Below are 17924 nucleotides of genomic sequence, written 5' to 3'. Positions count from 1 at the left end.
CTGGTCGGAAACCCGACCACGGCTCTCCTCTTTGGTGCCCTGAGCTCTGGTGGGCCGACAGGCTTCTGTGCAACCCTTCTTAGGTTTGCTAAAGGGAGCCCTCCAGTTCCAGGAGAGAAAGGCAGCCCCTGATGCACCTGACTGTACTTGAAGGTTCCCTGCACTCTGGCCCCAAAGCAAGAGCAGAGAGGGCGCAGGGTGACGCCCCTCCAGGACACCTACCTGGGGACCCAGATGACGTCTTTCACGGCGAGGATCTTCACAGCCTGCAGGTGCTGGCTGAACGCCTCGCCGTCCACTGGGCTCAGGTCATGCACCGACCTGTCGGAGCCCACGGCGGGCTTGGGCAGCTGGCTGGTGTCCTCGCAGTCAGAGGAGAAGGGCAAGCTGGCAGAGCTGGCCGGGGAGCAGGGCAGGCTGGACAGGGCCATCGGCGCCGGGTGCGGCGAGGCCGCGGAGCAGGAGGATAGGGAACAGTAGTCGGTCAGCGAGTCCTGGTGGGTGAGGATCTGTGTGCCCAGCTCCTCGCTGAACATGAAGCTCACGTCGGCGATGGATCCCCTCGCGGGCTCCCTCGTGCTGGCTGTGGGGCTGTTCAGGGGCGGTGGGCCCATCGGGCACACGGGAAACACGTCCCCTAGGGGGCTGGGGTCCCCGCAGAAGTAGCGGGCGCACAGCTGGTAGGTCGCCGAGTGGTACAGCACCAGGCAGTTGGCCCTATCGTCCAGGCACCACACGACCTCCTCGCCACGGCACTCCGAGCCGCACACCACCGACGTGACCACCGAGGGCGCCGCGTAGGGCTCCAGCCGCCGGCGGATCTCCAGGGCCGCACAGTCAATGACCAGCAGGCCTGGCCCGTTGCTGTACCAGACCTCGGACCCGCAGTTGACCACCTCCATGGCCGTCACGGGGTAAGGGTTCTGCCGGGCGTCCTCGTCGGGGATGCTGAACTTGGCCCTGTTGGCTGTGTGCGAGCACAGGTAGGAGCAGCCATAGTCCGGGGCGCCCCACGCCGCCGGGAACACCGCCACCAGGCCGTCCGCCAGGCCTGCCAGCACCAGGTGGGAGTTCTGAGGAGGGAAGACAGGGTGTTTGATGCCCTTGCAGCTCAGGCATCCCAGGAGAGAGACAGCATGCGCCGAACCCATCCCTGCAGGCACCCCGTGAGCACGCGCTTTCTGCTAGCACCTCCCGGCTTCTAACGAAGGCCGGGCTGCCAGCAGGATCTTCCGGGTGTGCTCCCAAAGGAGGCGTGGCTCAGGCCCAGAAGAGCCGCCTCCGCCCTCCTTCCTGGGAGCAGGAGTCCCTGGGAGCGAGGGCCATGTGCTGCTAGGACCCTCGATGAGCCTGGACCTCTTGCCGGGCCAGGAGGAGGGAGTGGCCTTCCCCTCGGTCCCCAGGCCTCCTCTGAGGCGGCAGTGGTGCCTTCCTTCCCCTGAACTCTGCTGCGTAAACTCACGCTGGCTGTGGGTGCCCCACGGAGCCGGGACTCCTGCTCGCAGCTCCACAAGAGCAGGCCTGGGTCTGTGCATCCAGCCCTGCCCCCAGGGCGGCCCGCACAGGGAAGGGCTGACTCCTAGCCACCTCGGGGACTCGCCCCAGTTTTCTGCTCAGGTACCAATGGGTGCCTGCTGAGCTAAGTCTTGAAGAAATCACTTCCAGCTCAGTCCTCTAATGGAGGCACCTCTTGGCCACCACGCCGCAGGCCCTGCTTCCCACATCTACTCTGAAACACCTGTGGTCCAGCTGACACCGAGAGGGGCCTTGGGGTGCGCCTGCCCTGCCATGAAGCACATGTTCTACGACCACTAGAGGTCACCAGGCAGAGGCGCTGCTGAACGCTGGGCCTGGCCCCGGGCGCCTTGGAGCGTCTGTGCAAAGCTGGGAGCAGAGAGCAGCTGAGCAGGCTCGATGCCCAGGTGGGCCAGGAGAGGGGTGGGAAGGGTTCAGGAGCACAAAGCCAGAGCCGGGAAAGGGCAGCAGCCCCGGCCTTGAGCCAGCGAGGGCGAGCAGCAGAAAGCCTCCTTGTCGGGAGCTGGGAAGGCAGGCTGTCCAAGGCGATGAGTGAACCAGCCCCGAGATCAACAGCCCTCAGAACGCTTATCAAAATCCATCTTCAGGATTCCAGGACAGAAAAGAGCCAAAGCAAATAGGAGCAAGGTCTCTCTCTGAGTCCCAGCTCCAGGCCCCCGCCAGGCGGCGAGTCCCACGTCCCGGCTGGGTGTGGACACGCACGTGCAGGAATTCAGGGTCTGCCCTCTGCGGCCAAGGGGCAGCACGTCCTCGGAGGCTGCAGACACGCCGATGGGGAGGCTCTGCACAGAGCCGGCTTTGTTCCCGCCGTCCGCACGGGCAGCGGGGCCCCGGCTCGGGGCTCTGGCCAGCCATGGCCTTAAGCAACACTTTGTGTCGTGCTCCGTGGTTCAGTGCAACTGGGTCCTGAGCTGCCCAGCCGCGCCTGTGGGGCCACAGTCATAACTGACTGTAAGATTGATTTCAGGTTTTTTTTTTCTTAAGAAATGAAACCATAGAGGGGTGGAGAGGAGAGTGTATGTAGTTCACGACTGTCAGGAAGTAGCAACAATGCTCTCTTTACCCAGTGTGCTAGCCCAGGGCTTTAGGTACGCTGTGTCCAGAGATCCTCCTTACCATCTCTTTTATGTCCACTTTGCAGAAGGGAAAACTGGAATCAGACGATGATAGTCAACTCGTTTTAACAAAGCTGCACCGATAATGGCCCTTCGAGTGGGGAGCTCACAAACAAGTGCCTCAGGGCCCACAAAGGCGTTCCAGAGGCTGGAGAAGCCTTGGGCACATCACCGAGGAGCTGGGGAAAGGGGGGCTCAGCCTCTCAGAGTGGGGGGTCATGGCCCTGATCTTCATAAATGAAGAGGAAGAGGTGTGAGCAGCCAGATCGCTTCTGGAGGGAAGGGCCTGCTGGGCACGTGGTGCTGGGTGGGGAGGGGTGCGGCAGGGTCGCCTGTGGGCTGGGTCTTATCTCAGCTGCAGCAGCGCTTGGGGTCCTGGCTGGGGTGGGCACCACTCGCGATTCACTTGAGAAAGGCAGGAGCTAGAAGCTGAGGTGGTGAGTCTTTGGGGCCAGACTGGACACACAGGGACTGAGGTCTGGGCTGGATGATGTGTCTCCCAAAGCAGGAAGAGCTGGAGGGGGCAGGGATACGGCTGCCCAACAGGGGTGGGGGCCTGCCAGGGCCTGGGGACTGAGTGACCATGGAGGTGCCGGGCCAGGTTCTCAGAGGGCACACGTGCAACTGCTCCTGGACGCCAGCTGTACCAGAAAAGCAGCTCACTCCAACTGGAGCTGTGGCACTTGCCTGCGCTTAGCCCTTAGTTTTACTGGTCACTAGCTTCCCTGGTGGCTCAGATGGTTAAGAGTCTGCTTGCAATGCAGGAGGCCCAGGTTCAGTCCCTGGGTCAGGACAATCCCCTGGAGGAGGAAATGGCAACCCACTCCAGTATTCTTGCCTGGAGAATCCCAAGGACAGAGGAGCCTGGTGGGCTACAGTCCACAGGGTCACAAAGAGCTGGACACGACTGAGCGGCCAACACTTAGCTTCTCAGAAACCCAGAGGCATTGAGGATGGCCCGGGCCTCCTGTCTCTACGGCTGACTGTGACCTAGGCCTGGTGGTCCAGAAGAGCATGGCTCTGCTCCCTTCCCTACCAGCCCAGCGGAACAGGTGACAGAGAAACAGAAACCTGTGCACCCACCTCCTTATCTCACCTTTTTTATAATAGGTACTGCCAAGAAGCAGGTGACGATGGCCGGGGTGTCCAAAGCCCGCTGGGGCGTGTTCAGTGGACACATGCCCTTGAGGCTGTAGATGTAGATCTTCTGGTCCTGCAGAGGAGACGGCTAGCATGAGAGCTGGCTGCAACGGGCCTGCTACCTCCTGGGGTGCACGCGGCCTCAGGAGGCCCTTCACCCCTAAAGAAGTAACATTTATTGAGGCCTTCTGGTGGCTGGTTACACACTTCCGCTCTTTCTAGAAACTCTGAAAACTACAGACTAGTCTAAAGAAAAACATAAAGTCGTCCACACCACAATCCAATTTTCAGGGAAAGCCACCTTTGAAATTTGCGGCCCGGACTTCCAGTTTTCTCTGTGTACTGGTGTGTGTCTGCATCCCCAACAACTCTGGGACCACACTGCTGTGCTGCTTCTGTGCTTTTCTCCTCCCAGGACGACGAATGTGGGCAGAGGCCCTTTCCTCCCTGGTCTGTTAGGGAATGAGGCATGTCCATCACTTGAGTGCACCAGAATTTGGCTTATATGTGCTCAGATGTTTATTTTGTTCATTTTCACTACTGTGACTTACACTGGAATAAGTATTCCTACCCTCCTGTCTTGTCTGAGTGTTTCTGTGTTTGTATGTCTTGGTGTTTTCCTTAGAGCAAATTCTTAAAACTGAAATTACTAAGGCTTGCAAAGGCATGAATATTGTTGAGATTTGTGATGCATATTTGAATTACACTTGCCATCTGGCAAGGTGGCACCAATTCATATTCTCCCGCCCAGTAGCTTCAGGTCATTTGTTTTTGTGGCATTCCTCTCTGGAGGTCTCAAAAGACAGTTCCTTGTGCCTTCTGCTGACCTCTTTACACGAAAGCAAGAGGCCTCAGAGCTGAGTGGATTTGCTGTTAGGCAGGCGTTGTTATAAGAAACCCAGTCACTTCACCAGCCTACCGGGGTGAATCCCTCTTGCTGGGACTGTGCACTTGACACATCAAAGCCACATCCCAGCCACCAGTCAGGAACTAGGCGGGTGAGCCGGCCCTGTGAAAAGTGTGGGGTGGGGTTATATCTGAAGTTCGAAACGTGCCTGGGTGTCCTGCCTGTTTTGTTGCTAAACCTGACCCCCCCAGGGGCGGGAGTTACCCTCGTCGATTAGAGCCCTACAGGGGCGCGGTTACCTCGGTGGCCGTCCACAGCGAGTTCTGGATCTTGAGTTGGCAGCTCAGCTTCATTCCCGCACAGCTCATGTGCTGCACTTCCAGAAGGCCCTTCTCCGTGTTCACCACCGTGTAGTTCCTACAAGCGGCAAAACGGTGCAGTCAGCACGGGCCCCCCTCCGGAGGGCAGGCCTGGAGCAGCAGCCTTGGAGGAGGGCATCAGCTGTGGGCCTTGCTTACCCTTCCAGCCCAGGGCCCAATTCTGCAAGTTCTGAGGGGCTCAAGGCTGCAGCAGAGCCTGGTTTACCTGCCTGGTGATGCTTGAACATTTAGGCTGAGAAAGGCCATTCCCAGTGATCCTCTCTCTGTGATCTTTGATGGCTCAAAAAGTTGCATGAAGGGACACCAGGAGGCTGTACGTGCACCACAGTCACTCCCTGCCCCCTCCCTGGGCATGTCCTCTCCCCGCCCCCAGCAGAGTATATCAGGTCCTCTAGAGACACGGTGAATGAGCTGCAGAGTAGACGGAGGGGCGGGGGGCAACGAGGGGGGTGGGCCTCGAAAAAGCATAAGTGCCCTGAGAACTCACAAGCTGCTGTTTTGAGGGTGGCCTTTCTCTCACCCACCCACCCCTATGTCCCCCCACACTGCCGTCTGTCTCCCCGCCACCCTTGACAAACACCCAATGTGCTCACTGCTGCAGGGGAGGCTGCAGATGGGGCAGGGGTGGGTTCTTCACCCAATCCCTGCAGATCTGTCCTGCAGTCCAAGGGAATAAGTCAAATGAGTGGCTAGCAGTTCTCAATGTAAAACTTTTCTGCCATCAAATTTTGGAAACCGTTGCCACAGTTGTCTGATAACGTGTATTTGTAGATGATAGAGTTGAATGAAAAATCAGCAAATGAACACTTTCTTCAAAGTTATATTCCACCTCCCCTTTTCTCCAGTCTTTTTTCTATGCACTGAGAATATAAAAAATAAATAACTACATTTAACTTGGAAGAAATTAAAACACAGAGAAACCTACAGGATAACACTCCCCTATTCCCTCCAACAAGATTTCACGCGTGTCCTGTGTTCTGCGTGTACCCACTTCCTTCTTTCCCCTTTGTTGTTGCCCAATTGCTAACTGAGTCTTTGCCACTCCGTGGACTGCAGCACACCCGGCTTCCCTGTCCTTCACCATCTCCCAGCGTTTGCTCAAGCTCACGTCCATTGAGTTGGTGCCCTTGTCCTCCCTAATTCAGGATGGTCTCATTTTCCCCTCCACTCTCACTTTCCAGGACCACTGCCCTTTGTGCTCTGGCTTCAGTGAGCGTGTCCCTTCTTCAGGCTGCTGGTGAGCTTTTAAAACCTCCCCACATCACAGGGGCCTTTCCCTTCCCACTGGAGATGAGCTTTTACCGCTTTGGGCAGTGTTGTCTCCAATATTGTGGGTGAGTCTGTAACACTGAGACGGTAAAGAAAGCACCGTCGTGGGGCGGCGGGGAGCGGGGAGGTGGGGCAGAGCCGATGCCAGAAGCAGTGCCAAGCACAGCACCCCTGGTAAAGGCTCTGCTGCTGGTGCTGCTAAGTCGCTTCAGCTGTGTCCAACTGTGTGTGACCCCATAGACGGCAGCCCACCAGGCTCCACCGCTCCCAGGTGAGCAAATGCTGGGTCAAAGGGCATGAGTATCTCAAGGCCATTTAAAACATATCGACAAATTGTTTTTCAGACAGATGTGCAAATTTACATACTCACTAGTAAGGTATGACCAACCTTCAGCAGTTTCCATTATTATGTTTGAAAACAAAGTTTGCCAGTAGGATAAGAAAAAGGAATCTTGCAGATTGAATTTACATTTCTTTGATTATTAGAAAGTTCTAATGTTAAAAATATTCCTTGCCTATTTTATGACTGAGATTTTAGTATTTTTTCCCACTGATGTGTAAAAGTCTCTGAAACAACAGATAATAATTTCTAATTTTCTCTATTTGTTTAAAAGATTTTTGAGAGTCTGCTGAGAAAATAAATATTGATGGGAAAATGGGATTTGTTTTTATATCTGATGAGCACTTCAATTTGTTTTATGTATACATGTATATCCTTTAACAGTAAGAGGGCTTTATTTTCACGACAGGCAGTATGCCTGTATTTCCTGGTCTTCTGAGAGTGTGACACTCCCCAAAAGCATTTGTGGCATCAGGACGCTGTCTGTGCCCATGAAAGGAGTTTGAAAACTGTGTGTGCTAAGTCACTTTAGTTGTGTCTGACTCTTTGTGACCCCATGGACTGTAGCCTGCCAGGCTCCTCTGTCCATGGGATTTCCCAGGCAAGAACACTGGAGCGAGTTGGCATTCCCTTCTCCATGGGATCTTCCACACCCAGGGATCGAACCTGTGTCTTTTATGTCTCTTGCCTAGTGCTGTCCTGCAAACCAGAGTGCCCAGCTCCCCCATCTCAACTCCTCCCTCCTTTCTTCTTTTGCAGTGTGCGTATCACAGCCCACGCGCGCATCATCCAGCTTCAGGAACGATCACTCTCCGGCCGTGTCAGTTTATCTCTGCCCCCCATCCATTTTTTTCTCTCCCCAGATTCTTATGAAGCAAGTCCCCCAAATCATCTTTTTATCTAACATTTATCTGTATTTATCTCTAAAAAATTATTAGAAAAAAAATTAAAAACCTAACCACAGGGCATGACCACACCTAAGAAGAGATGCTAACTCCTTACTGTCATGAATGCCCAGAGCTCCAACTTCCCCAATTCTCTCATCATTGCTTTCACAGTTTACTTGAATCAGTAGTGAAAGAAAGCCTGCATTTCTGCTGATTTTTATGTCTCCAAGTCTTTTGATAGGCTTCCCTTCCCTTTCTTGTTCTCTCCGAGCAGGTCACCTGCTGAAGACATGGGCGGTGCCCTGTGGAATTCCTGCAGCCCGGGGCATCATTCACCTTATTCCCCTGCTCCCCATCTTGAGTCTCGATTAGATTTCATCTGATTTCTTGGGCTAGAAGGCGAGGCCCACAGTGTTGGGATCTGGCTCCCTCTGTGATTGTTAATGGTCACTGCCGACGTCCGTTACTGCAACAGGGATTACAAAATACTGCCATTCTAATTCTAGTATCTTGCTCCATTTACTAGCTTCATTTACCCTAAGAAGAGAAACTTCCTCCTAACATCTCTTTTGCTAGCTACCCTGGGGAATAGCTCACATTCCAGACAGACTAGTTTTCGGAATATTAAGTTTGCTCTCTAGGAGCCTCCAATGATGATAAATGAGGAGTTTTTTTAATTAAAAAATCTTTTTAATTACTACTTTTTATTAAGTAGCATTAGAAACTTGTGAACTTAAACAATTTGATGTGTCTCAGTTTATTGCAGATGCTTATTCTTGCTGAGGCTTGTTGCCCTATCTTGGGCCCATGGGAACCTCTTCAGGTTGGATCCTGAGTCCATTTGACCTAGCCTCACCATCTCTGATGGCATCCTTGTTGTCAGTGTCCAGTGTTTCAGGCCCACTTCCTCCCCTAGATCTGGAGTCAGGCACTTCTCCAGTAAGCTTTGGTTCCCTCGGACCATCTGCATCCTACGGGGTCTCACTGGCATTTGGTCAGTCATTGTTTCTAGGCCTTTTCAATGGGCATAGCTAGGAAATATGACTTCATTATTCTTAAAGGTAAAATACTCACAAATCTACCCAATTTAAATTCAGAACTACAGAAGTTTTATTTAACCTATTTTTTATATTTTACATGATAAATATCACAATTTGCAAAGCATGGCATCAATATAATTATTCATTAACTTTACCCTATAGTTATAAGCAATGCCTTAAAACAGCAACACTACCACCACCATTATAATTACTGTGTGTATACACACACACACACATGCATTTTACATAGATATTGGTATTTATGTATACACTGTTTACATATATACTTTTCTTTTTTCCTTAGGGCATGGTTTCTCAGAGCATGTCTTAGGTCAGAACGCTCCATCACAGTGGCATAAACCCTGATGAAAACCATACCAACACTGACCTAAGTAAAATGGCAAAGTCCTTCTCATTTATTTCATTGCATCTAAAGCTTTGCTTCATCTAAGCCTTACCAGATTTGCACACCTGCACATATTTGCACTAGGCTTCCTAGATCATGCCATGAAAGTCTTTCCTGCTTCTGCAGGTGTCACACTAGGTAGGTGGGAGAGGCCAGGACTGAAGCATCTCACACAGGATGTGCTTTTCTGCAAAGTCTCTGATGCTATCTTTCCAAATCCCTGGCCTCGGTGTCCTTCTCCTTGAATGAATATGAAATCCTCTCCCCCAGGCCCTTGTCCTTCGCACCCCATCACGAAGAAGAGACGTGCCTGGGAGTTGGGTGGGCGGCGGCATGAATCCCTATTTGGACACCCTTTCTGCTTGACCGGGGGCTCCTTCCCTCCTCTCTACTCAGCACCTCCACTAGCACCGTTCTCTCTTCCTGGCCCCCAGCATCATTTACTGTCTCTGCCATCGAGCTGCAAGTAACTCCTACCTTAAAACATAACCCTCCCTTGACCCCTGCCCCTCATGTCCCAGGCAGACACCACATTTTCTCTGCTTCTCTTATTCACAAACCCACATGTGCTTGTCTGTATGCATGTGGACTGCTTTCTCTCTTGAGCAGACGCCATCAGGATTTCAACTCACCATTCATTAAACACCTCTCACCATGGTCATCCACGACTGCTCCCCATCCACCGCTGCCCCCCACTCTGACAGCAGCAGGTTATGGCAAGCCTCGGATGTTACCTGGACTCCTCCTTGCCTTCCCAGAACACCACCATGTACTCCTGGCCCTGGGATGAGAAGAAGGACGTCTGCTTCCCACAGGGCAGTTGGTACATGAAGGTCGCAAAGGTCGGGTCCTTCATCTGGCTCACCACCGCCAGGGCCAGTGGTCGCTGAGGGAGAGAGGCCCACAGAGACATGAGTGAGGGTCACTTACAACCAAATGAGTGCCCACCCTGTCCTCCAAACTAAGGGTCTTAAACCAGGAAGAAGTAGAATCTGCTTATTCAGGACCCAACCGAAATAAGAAGCCAAAACAGCTTCAGATACCAGAAATAAACCCTCCCAGGCGTCTAGGTCACCATCGTCCATGGCAATTCAAAACCAGGTGGTCAGGTGAGCATAAGCTCTGATATTCCAACCCTTTTGTCCAGGGACACACAGTTGTAGAAAGAATTTTTCTCAAACCTCATTTACTCTCAATAACCAAATCTAACTTGATAAATGAGTTTTAATCCTGAAACCACTGATCTCTTCCAAAAACAAAATGATAGCTTCAAAATGATAATATGACTCCTGTTTCTCATGAGCAAACTTTCTTCCCATTCCTTTAGATATGTACATTTGCACTGCTCTTGCCTGGGGGCTATACTGCTATAAAGGGGTTGGTTTGTTTTATGTGCATAATGATGTAACATAAAAGTTGGGGAGGAAAAGAAACTTTGCTTTTCCTGAGAGTGATACCACACAAATAAAATGAACTGGGTGTGTCAGAGTAATACATATATCTTTGTAAAAGAGCAGAGAAGAGCCCATTTGTTTTAGACCCTCAGTGAAGAGTGGGCAGGCAAGCACACAGGTGCGCTCTGGTCGCCCACAGCCTCCACCAGCTGCTGGAGCTGCGAGAACCCCAGGTACCTTCTCGGGCTTCGTATCCCAGCACTCCATCATAAGCGCCTGCAGTCGGTGGAACTGCACTTCCTCCGGCTGACCCAGAACTGGGCGGATGCCCTTGGACAGCTTCTTGGAGATCTGGAGCTGGTGCTGGCCCAGTGCGGGCCGCTGTCCTGACAGCAACTCGTAGAGCACCATCCCATAGGAGAACATGTCTACCTGGGCAGAGAGGCAAGCCAAATCAGACACCCTGCCTGGGCCCAGCAGATCTTGCAAGCTGGTCCTGACAGAGAGGGAGCAGGGAGACACATTAGAGAAGGAAAGCGTGGGTTCTGCCCAAACGAAGGCAATCATCAATTCACCCATCCATCCACCTCTCTCCACCTGTCCAAACATTCCACCAACCATCTGACCTTCCATGACTCTGTCCCCTAATCCATCTATCTTCCAGTCCTGTTTTCCCTTCCTTCCTCCCTCCCACCTTTCCATCCAACCATACATCTACCCACACACATGATCACCTTCCCTTCTGCACATTTATCTGTCCATCCTTCAATGTATCCATAAATGCAGCCCTTTGACTGTCCTGTCCATTTACCCATCTTCCAAAACTTCCTTCCTTCCATCCACCCACTGAACACATGATGAAAACCTGGTGTCAAGCACTGCATAAGGGTTTGAAGGATGCCATGGTACTTTCCCTTTATCAAAACAAGGCAGGAAAATGCAAACCCTTGGTTTAACATGCTTGATAGTAGGAGTACATGCAAATCACAAAAAAGGGGAAAGTCTCCCAGATCACAACATCTTGATTCATCTAAATGTCATGAAAAGTCCCCTAAAGGACAGCGTGACACAGGTCTCCATAAGGGTCAAGAAATAACCTTTTAGCAGGAAAATGGCTAAGACAGACCTGAGCGTTTTCAATGTGAAGGTTCTGTTATAAATTTAGTTATGAGGTGCTTTGCCGCCTGCTACTCAGAAGCTTATTTTTGTCACCCTGATTTGCCTTTTCTATCTTGGTTAATAGCCACGGTGCTGGGTTAACATGCTTGGGTCATTTGTGGAGCCATCAGTCAATGACTCATCTGCAAGTCACCAAATAATGAGAAATTATAGATAAGAGGAGTTTCACTGCTGGATCACTAATTAGCCAGGGCCAGCCCTAGATGCAAGGTGAGCACTGCAAGAGAGTTTGGAGTTGTCTGTGTACCTGCACCTACCCAACAGTCCTCAGGGAAGAAGGCCCTGTCCCAGTCAAGGTTGGCCACACGGCCGTCTAGGAGGCTCTGCTGGACCTGCCGGAATCACTCTCTCCTCCTGGCTTCAGTGACGCTGCCTTTTGATCTGACCAGGGGCCTTTAGCAGCCTTATCTGTCTGTTGCTCATAAGCCACTGCGAGGCTGGTCCTCTGTCCCCCTTTTGCATATCTGCCTGGCAGAAGTGGGACCCAAGTCTGGACGCGTCTCTGTCTTGGACTTTTTGTCCACTGTGCACAGCCTCTTCTGTGTTTCTGAACTGAGGTTTGAGAATTCTGAGGTTCGGTAACTGTTCTGCAGCTAAGGAGATGTCACCCTTGACGTTTCCAGGTGGACACAGGCCTCTGTGCCCTTCTGGTTCATTCCAGGGCCTCCCAGTCTAGCACGGGAGAGGAGAGATGTGTGCTTGAGGGTGTGTAGAGCCCAGAGCTGCAGGTGCCCCAGGACCAGGCCATCCTGGGCCAGGGGACTGCTGTGGGTGGGCCGTACCTTCTCGTCATACACGATGCGAGGCCGGATCTCCGGGGCCTGGTAGCCGGGAGTGCCCTCCACGCCAAGGGCACCCTCGTGGAACGACTGCCGGGAGATGCCGTAGTCGGACAGCTTGATGTTGATGTGCTCCTTAATGTCCAGAGACCAGACCAGGATGTTGTCGGACTTCAGGTCACAGAAGATGATGTTCTTCTTGTGCAGGTAGGCCAGGCCAGAGGCTATCTGGTAGGCTATTTTTTGGGTGAGCATGTGTCCCAAGGGCATAAAGGAGGAATCTTGGCAAAGAAAAAATATCAAACTATTATCATAACAATTCTTATTTTCTTACCTCTGTCTTCCCCAGTATTTTATAGTCTACACATGCATTCTCATTGTTCTCTAGGCTGGGTGCCAGAAGAGACAGAGGACAACCTTCTTAGGATTATTTATGTTAGAGATGCTTGTTGTGAGTGCTTCATTCACAGTATCTCATGCCTGCAGTGGTTGGTGGTTTTACTAAAAAAAAAAAGCCAGGATTCAAAATTCCTAGAGCTCATCTCAGGCCAAGATTGCTACTATAATGTCAAGGAGTGAGTTGCAGGTATAAGAACTCCATTAAAAAAAATCTCTTCTGTTGAAAGAGAAATAATTAATTTTAATTGATTAATTTTAATTGCATTTCTTCTTCCTGAGTTAAAAGACAGCTCTTTCCCTCTATCAGTTCTTTGGAATTTAGTTACTCATTTCTTAGGGAAAGTGTTCTGAAGTTTTGTTGAAAAATAATGTAGGCTAAAACTGACCGCAGGGCCTCGGATGTTTAACCATGGTGGATGGACATGGAGCCCTGTGGGCAGAGAGAGACTTGAGCGGCCGCGGGCTTCCCAGGCTCTGCTGCTTGGGGCTCCCGGGGCTGCCTCCTTTGACGGTCTCACTGCCCTCCAAGGGGGGCTATTACCTCCTTTGATGGGTGAGTAAATGAAGCAACTTCCCAGATCATGGCAGAGAACCTGGACTCAGAACATGGTTCTGTCTGACTCCAAGCGGCAAGCTCCTCCAGCGGTGCCAACGCCACTGCCCGGCACTGAGGCCTGCAGACGCTCTCCTGTTTCCACCGGGCATGGCGCACGAGACTCCGGCAGCCGTGCCCGGCCCTGGCTGGCTCCCTGGGCCCTGTGCTGCCCGCCGTGGGCCCCTGGGGGAAGATTCCAGGTGCAGCGCTTACCTCTGGCGTTCTCGGACAGCACAGTGTTGAGGCTGCCCAGCGGGGCAAGCTCCAGAGCGAAGCAGAGCGGGTGGATGCTGATGCCGATGAGGGACACGATGCAGGGGTGCTGCAGGGCGTGCAGCATGCTGGCCTCCTGCCGGAACTCCGAGAAGTTCCTCATGGCGTCAGTGGCCCGCAGGTGCCTCAGCATGGTATCTGCGGGGAGAGCTCGGCTGTCAGCGCCACCCAGGGTGGGGGCCTCGCCAGGCTCAGAGCCACCTCTCGGGGACTCCCGGGGCTGGCTGGGGCCAGGACTTGTACCTCTGGGGCCTGCAGTATCGTCACCCAGAATCAGGCACCAAATGGGGGCACTCCTGAGGCATCTGGGCTGGTATCAAGCCCCTTCCTCGGGCACCATACTTGTCAGCTGCTACACTCGGTGTTCCAGACCCTTTCGTGGAGGGCTGCACACCCCTACCCTCATCACCCACCCTGCTGCCTTCCCCCCAGCCTGCTGTTCACTATCTAAGGCTCTCAGGTGCATCTTATTCCAAAACTGCAGCCCTGAGGGCCACCCAGAGCCTAGCAAGTAACCAAGCCCCCACTGCTCAGCTGCAAGGATTCTGGGGGCTTGGTCACTGCTGCTCACCTTACCCCTAGAGGCCGGGGCCGTGAAGGCAGACCGGACTACCGCCCTCGTGTCAGCCAGAAGAAAAACCACAGGGCGGTCACGGGCCTGTGACAGGCCATCTCAGGCCAAAGAAGGAGCATCTAGGGGCAACGGTGGGCTGTGCTGTAACGTTCTCCCACTGCCTCACAATCACCCCACATGGAAGGCGTTTGCCTGAGTCCCCCTGAGGGGCCTTTTCCACCCATCGGTCACCCACCAGGCTGTGGCCAGCCCTGGGTCACTGAGCAGTATCCACCTGGTACTGCTTGTCCTCTTGGGTCCTGATCTGTCCCTCCCCTGTTCAGATTCTAAAATCAGGAATCACTGGACATGGAAGTTTAAACAGCAGAAAGAAAATCTTGGCAGTTAAAATGGATCGATTGTGCCAGATGGATGTGTGAGCCAGACAAATTTGTTTTTAAGTGTAAAAGTTGTTTTTCACATTGGGCCTTTAAACCATTAATCAAGTATTTTTGACTATGGCTGAAGTCTCTGCCCCAGTTTAATGAACAGCCAGCCTTTCTCTTGACTCCCGACGTGTGCCAGCCTCTCGCACATATGCAGGCTCTCTCTGTTCCCGACAGGCCCAGCCGTGCCCAGGAGTACCCCACCCTAATGCTTGGAGCCTGGTAAGTCAGGACGTTTGCTGGGCAAGCCTCTCCTCTTTGTCTTCCATTGTGGAGTTTTCCTGGCTGTTCTTGGGTGTTTGTCATTTCATATGCATTTTCTTTTTCTTTCAATTTTAATTTATTTATTTGGCCCTGCTGCACGGCACACAGGATCTTAGTTCCCTGGCTGGGGATCGAACCCCTGCCCCCTACAGTGGAAACACAAAGTCTTAACCACTGGACCACCAGCAAAGTTCCCATATGAATTTTAGAATTAGTCAGATTTCTCTCTCTTTCTCTCTCTGCCTCTATCTCTCACACACACTGCTGGAATTTAGATGAGAACTAAATTGAATGATATCTATTAATTATTTCTCAATATCTTGTGGCTTAATGGCTGCCACGGAAGGCATTGTCTAATGGGTCATTGTTGCCAAATTTGATGTTGAGCTCACATCTAGCAACTGTATCAAACTCTTGCTGGCTCTGACACTTGTTAATAGTCTCTTAGATTTCCATTCTCTTCCCACGTCTACAGTTTTGCCTCTTCCTTTCTAATCTGGTTCTTCACATTGTTCCACGATTCTAATTTTCTACCAAGAGTGTAAATTCCTTCTGTGATCATGACGATAACCATGCTAAGCCAGGGGCCAAGAGAAATGCAACCCCAGTGGCTGGAAGGTAGAAGGCCCCCACGTGCTCGCCTTTGATGGGCATTAGGTGGTGGCAGGTGGCTCTGGAGCACCTCTGAGCTGCACACAGTCAGTGGACAAGGGCGGGAGGGGAGGGGGTGAGGGAAAAGCTACCCACGATGGCTCCCCAATCCATTCATCTGGACTGGGATTGAGACTTAGCCACTATCCTTCCCTTGGTAACTGCATGGGGGGCGGGGTGAGTCCCCAGGGTGAGGGGTCCACTTGAGGTCTGCCTGTGTGCCCATCATGTGGGCACTGTGCTCGACATGCAACAGATAGAAATTGTAAGGCTGGCCCATGCTCTTGGGGGCTCATGTCAGACAAGAAAGTCACCTCCAAAAGCAATTTCTAGGCCGTGCTCCTCCTGATCCTCAGTCCTGGCCCACGTCTCACCAGGCAGAAAGCAGGACCACCCCTGGGGCCCACACTGGCATCATCCCCGTCTTCCGCTGCCTGTGTGGCCTCGGGCATCTGAGGTGGTACAGGTTTGGACCGAGGGAAGACAGGTCTGAAAAGAAACAACCCAGGGCCCTGTTTACCTGCAGGGGCATTTGCATAGTTCTTGAATTTCTTGATCTGGAATCGCTTCACAGCCACAGGCTGGCCTTGGTACCTGGCCCGGTAGATGACGGTGCCACTCCCACCTTGGCCCAGGACAGCGCTCTCATCCTCGCTGTGCTCCAGCTTGCTGTTGTCCAAGAAGAGCCTGCCAGAAACACCGTGTGTATGTGCTGGGGGTCAGAACAGACCTCCCTCCTGCCCCATGTTCCCCCAGAGATGCCCACCAAAGTTAGAGGCGGGTCCTGGGCTGGGTGGGTGCAAGAATGTGCTTGGCTATCAGTTCCCACTGAGCAAAGTCAGGGTTCAAAGCCACCTGGTGGGGGGTCAGACAGATCTGGGATAAATGCCAGCTCTGGGTAGGTCACTTAGCCTCAACAAGCCTTGGTCTCCTCTGGAAAGTGGATTCATAACAGGAATGGTCTCAGAGGTGTGAATGTTGACTGGTATAGGATGGAGCTTCCAAAGGTGGTGGACACAGAAAAAGAATTCCTGTGGACCTTTTCCTCCAGAAGGAAAATGCTTTGAGAGCTAGTATCTATTGGAAATTGCATATATTTATTGCTAGGTTAGCTGTCTCATTTCTTACTAGTAAGCCAGTGATTGGCCATGTAGAGCTTCTGGTCAGTGTGTCTAGTGTCCTGACAACTGATGGCTGGGATTTCACCCAAAGGCAGGGATTTAGACCTTCCCACCTGTTTGTATGTTATAATCCTAGGTCAAAGGGAGACTTCTGTTGGAAGTACTGCAAGTCACTCCTGGGAGGGACGGAAGGTGGATGGGGGAGGGAGGAGGGGAGGGTGGCAGGCGAGCACCCGAATGTCCTCCCATCTCAGGGTCCCCCCGGCCCTGCAGAGGTCCCCAGGTCTTTCTCCTCAGCTACCTCCACCAGGTGCCTCCACCGGAGCTCTCCTGACCGAACACACTGACCCCTTCTGCCCCTCATCACCATGCAGTCTTGCGCATGCCTTCCAGGAACAGACTGTGCAGCAGCTGAATCTCTGCAGAGCCTGATCACATCACACTCCAGGCAGATGCAACTGTACCCGCGGCGGACCCGCAGCTGAGGAGGAACCGGGCTATTCTCCAAATGCCCACCCCAAAACACCTGCTCAGGAAGTGTGGCCCTTGGGAGCCTCCTGAGACAGGGAACAGTGGGAATGCTGGAGATCCCTCAGGGCCTTCTGTCAGGACTCCTGAACAGGGACACAGGACGAGGCTCTGTGGAGCCAGACTCTCCCTGCCTGCACCTGCCCAAACTCCCAGCTGGGGAGCGTGATGCTTTGAGGTCCTGGTGGGACATCAGTCAAAGTTTCCAGAAAGTCTCTGCTGGATTGTGAACCCTGTTCAGATTCTTGGGTTTTTCAACTCCCAGCCAAGTACTTTGGTTTAAGAACCATGCTACAGCTTGTAATTAGATCCAAACCAACAGGAACAACCAACCTGGCTTTCCAGATTCCACACAGTAGATTCCAGAGTCCAGATTCAGTGGGGGCATAAAACATAAAAAGGTTCAGCAAATAAATAAAAACACTAAAATTTGGGGCTGTTTAATTGGGCACCCCATCATGAAATTTGATTCATACATATATAAAACTCTGTATGTGGTCTCTGAGAAGTGATGACCCCCATGTTAAAGATCTAGGAATAAAGGGAAGTTATTTCGCAGAAGAGTAGTATTTAATTTTCATTTCCACCAATGAGGTAACTGGGGAATATGAAAAAGAACCATGGGGGAATTTCTCCAATGTAGGAAGTGATTTCTTAGTTTAATAGACTCATCCAGAAGCATGTTTTGGAGCCACAGTTCTGCAGTATCAGAGTATTCTACATCCATTTTCTGGGGTCAGGGAAACAATTTGGAAAAAATGATGATACAAATATTCTTACAC

At 52.2% G+C, this 17924-nt stretch overlaps 1 protein-coding gene across 10 annotated transcripts in view; it reads right to left on the bottom strand.

Moving 5' to 3' along the window:
• Positions 1-17924, bottom strand: part of LRRK1 (leucine rich repeat kinase 1) — a 135928-nt gene that overhangs the window by 3748 nt on the left and 114256 nt on the right. For 9 of the 10 annotated variants that reach the window (XM_086364892.1, XM_086364890.1, XM_086364888.1 and 6 more), the window contains 8 exons: positions 16014-16180; positions 13520-13717; positions 12316-12593; positions 10592-10786; positions 9695-9846; positions 4938-5055; positions 3748-3864; positions 223-1073 (listed from right to left, as the gene is read on the bottom strand). In XM_086364892.1, the coding sequence (XP_086221018.1) occupies positions 223-1073; positions 3748-3864; positions 4938-5055; positions 9695-9846; positions 10592-10786; positions 12316-12593; positions 13520-13717; positions 16014-16180 (2076 nt within the window). Of the gene's footprint in view, positions 1-222; positions 1074-3747; positions 3865-4937; positions 5056-9694; positions 9847-10591; positions 10787-12315; positions 12594-13519; positions 13718-16013; positions 16181-17924 lie in introns of those variants that run through there. The other variant, XM_086364895.1, reaches the window with a different exon arrangement.

The sequence above is a fragment of the Bos grunniens genome, chromosome 21 (genome assembly GCF_055505025.1).
Source record: "Bos grunniens cultivar Pamir isolate PY7600 chromosome 21, Bosgru_T2T1.0, whole genome shotgun sequence".
Taxonomy (NCBI): domain Eukaryota; kingdom Metazoa; phylum Chordata; class Mammalia; order Artiodactyla; family Bovidae; genus Bos; species Bos grunniens.
This window is presented reverse-complemented; position numbering and strand designations above follow the sequence as displayed.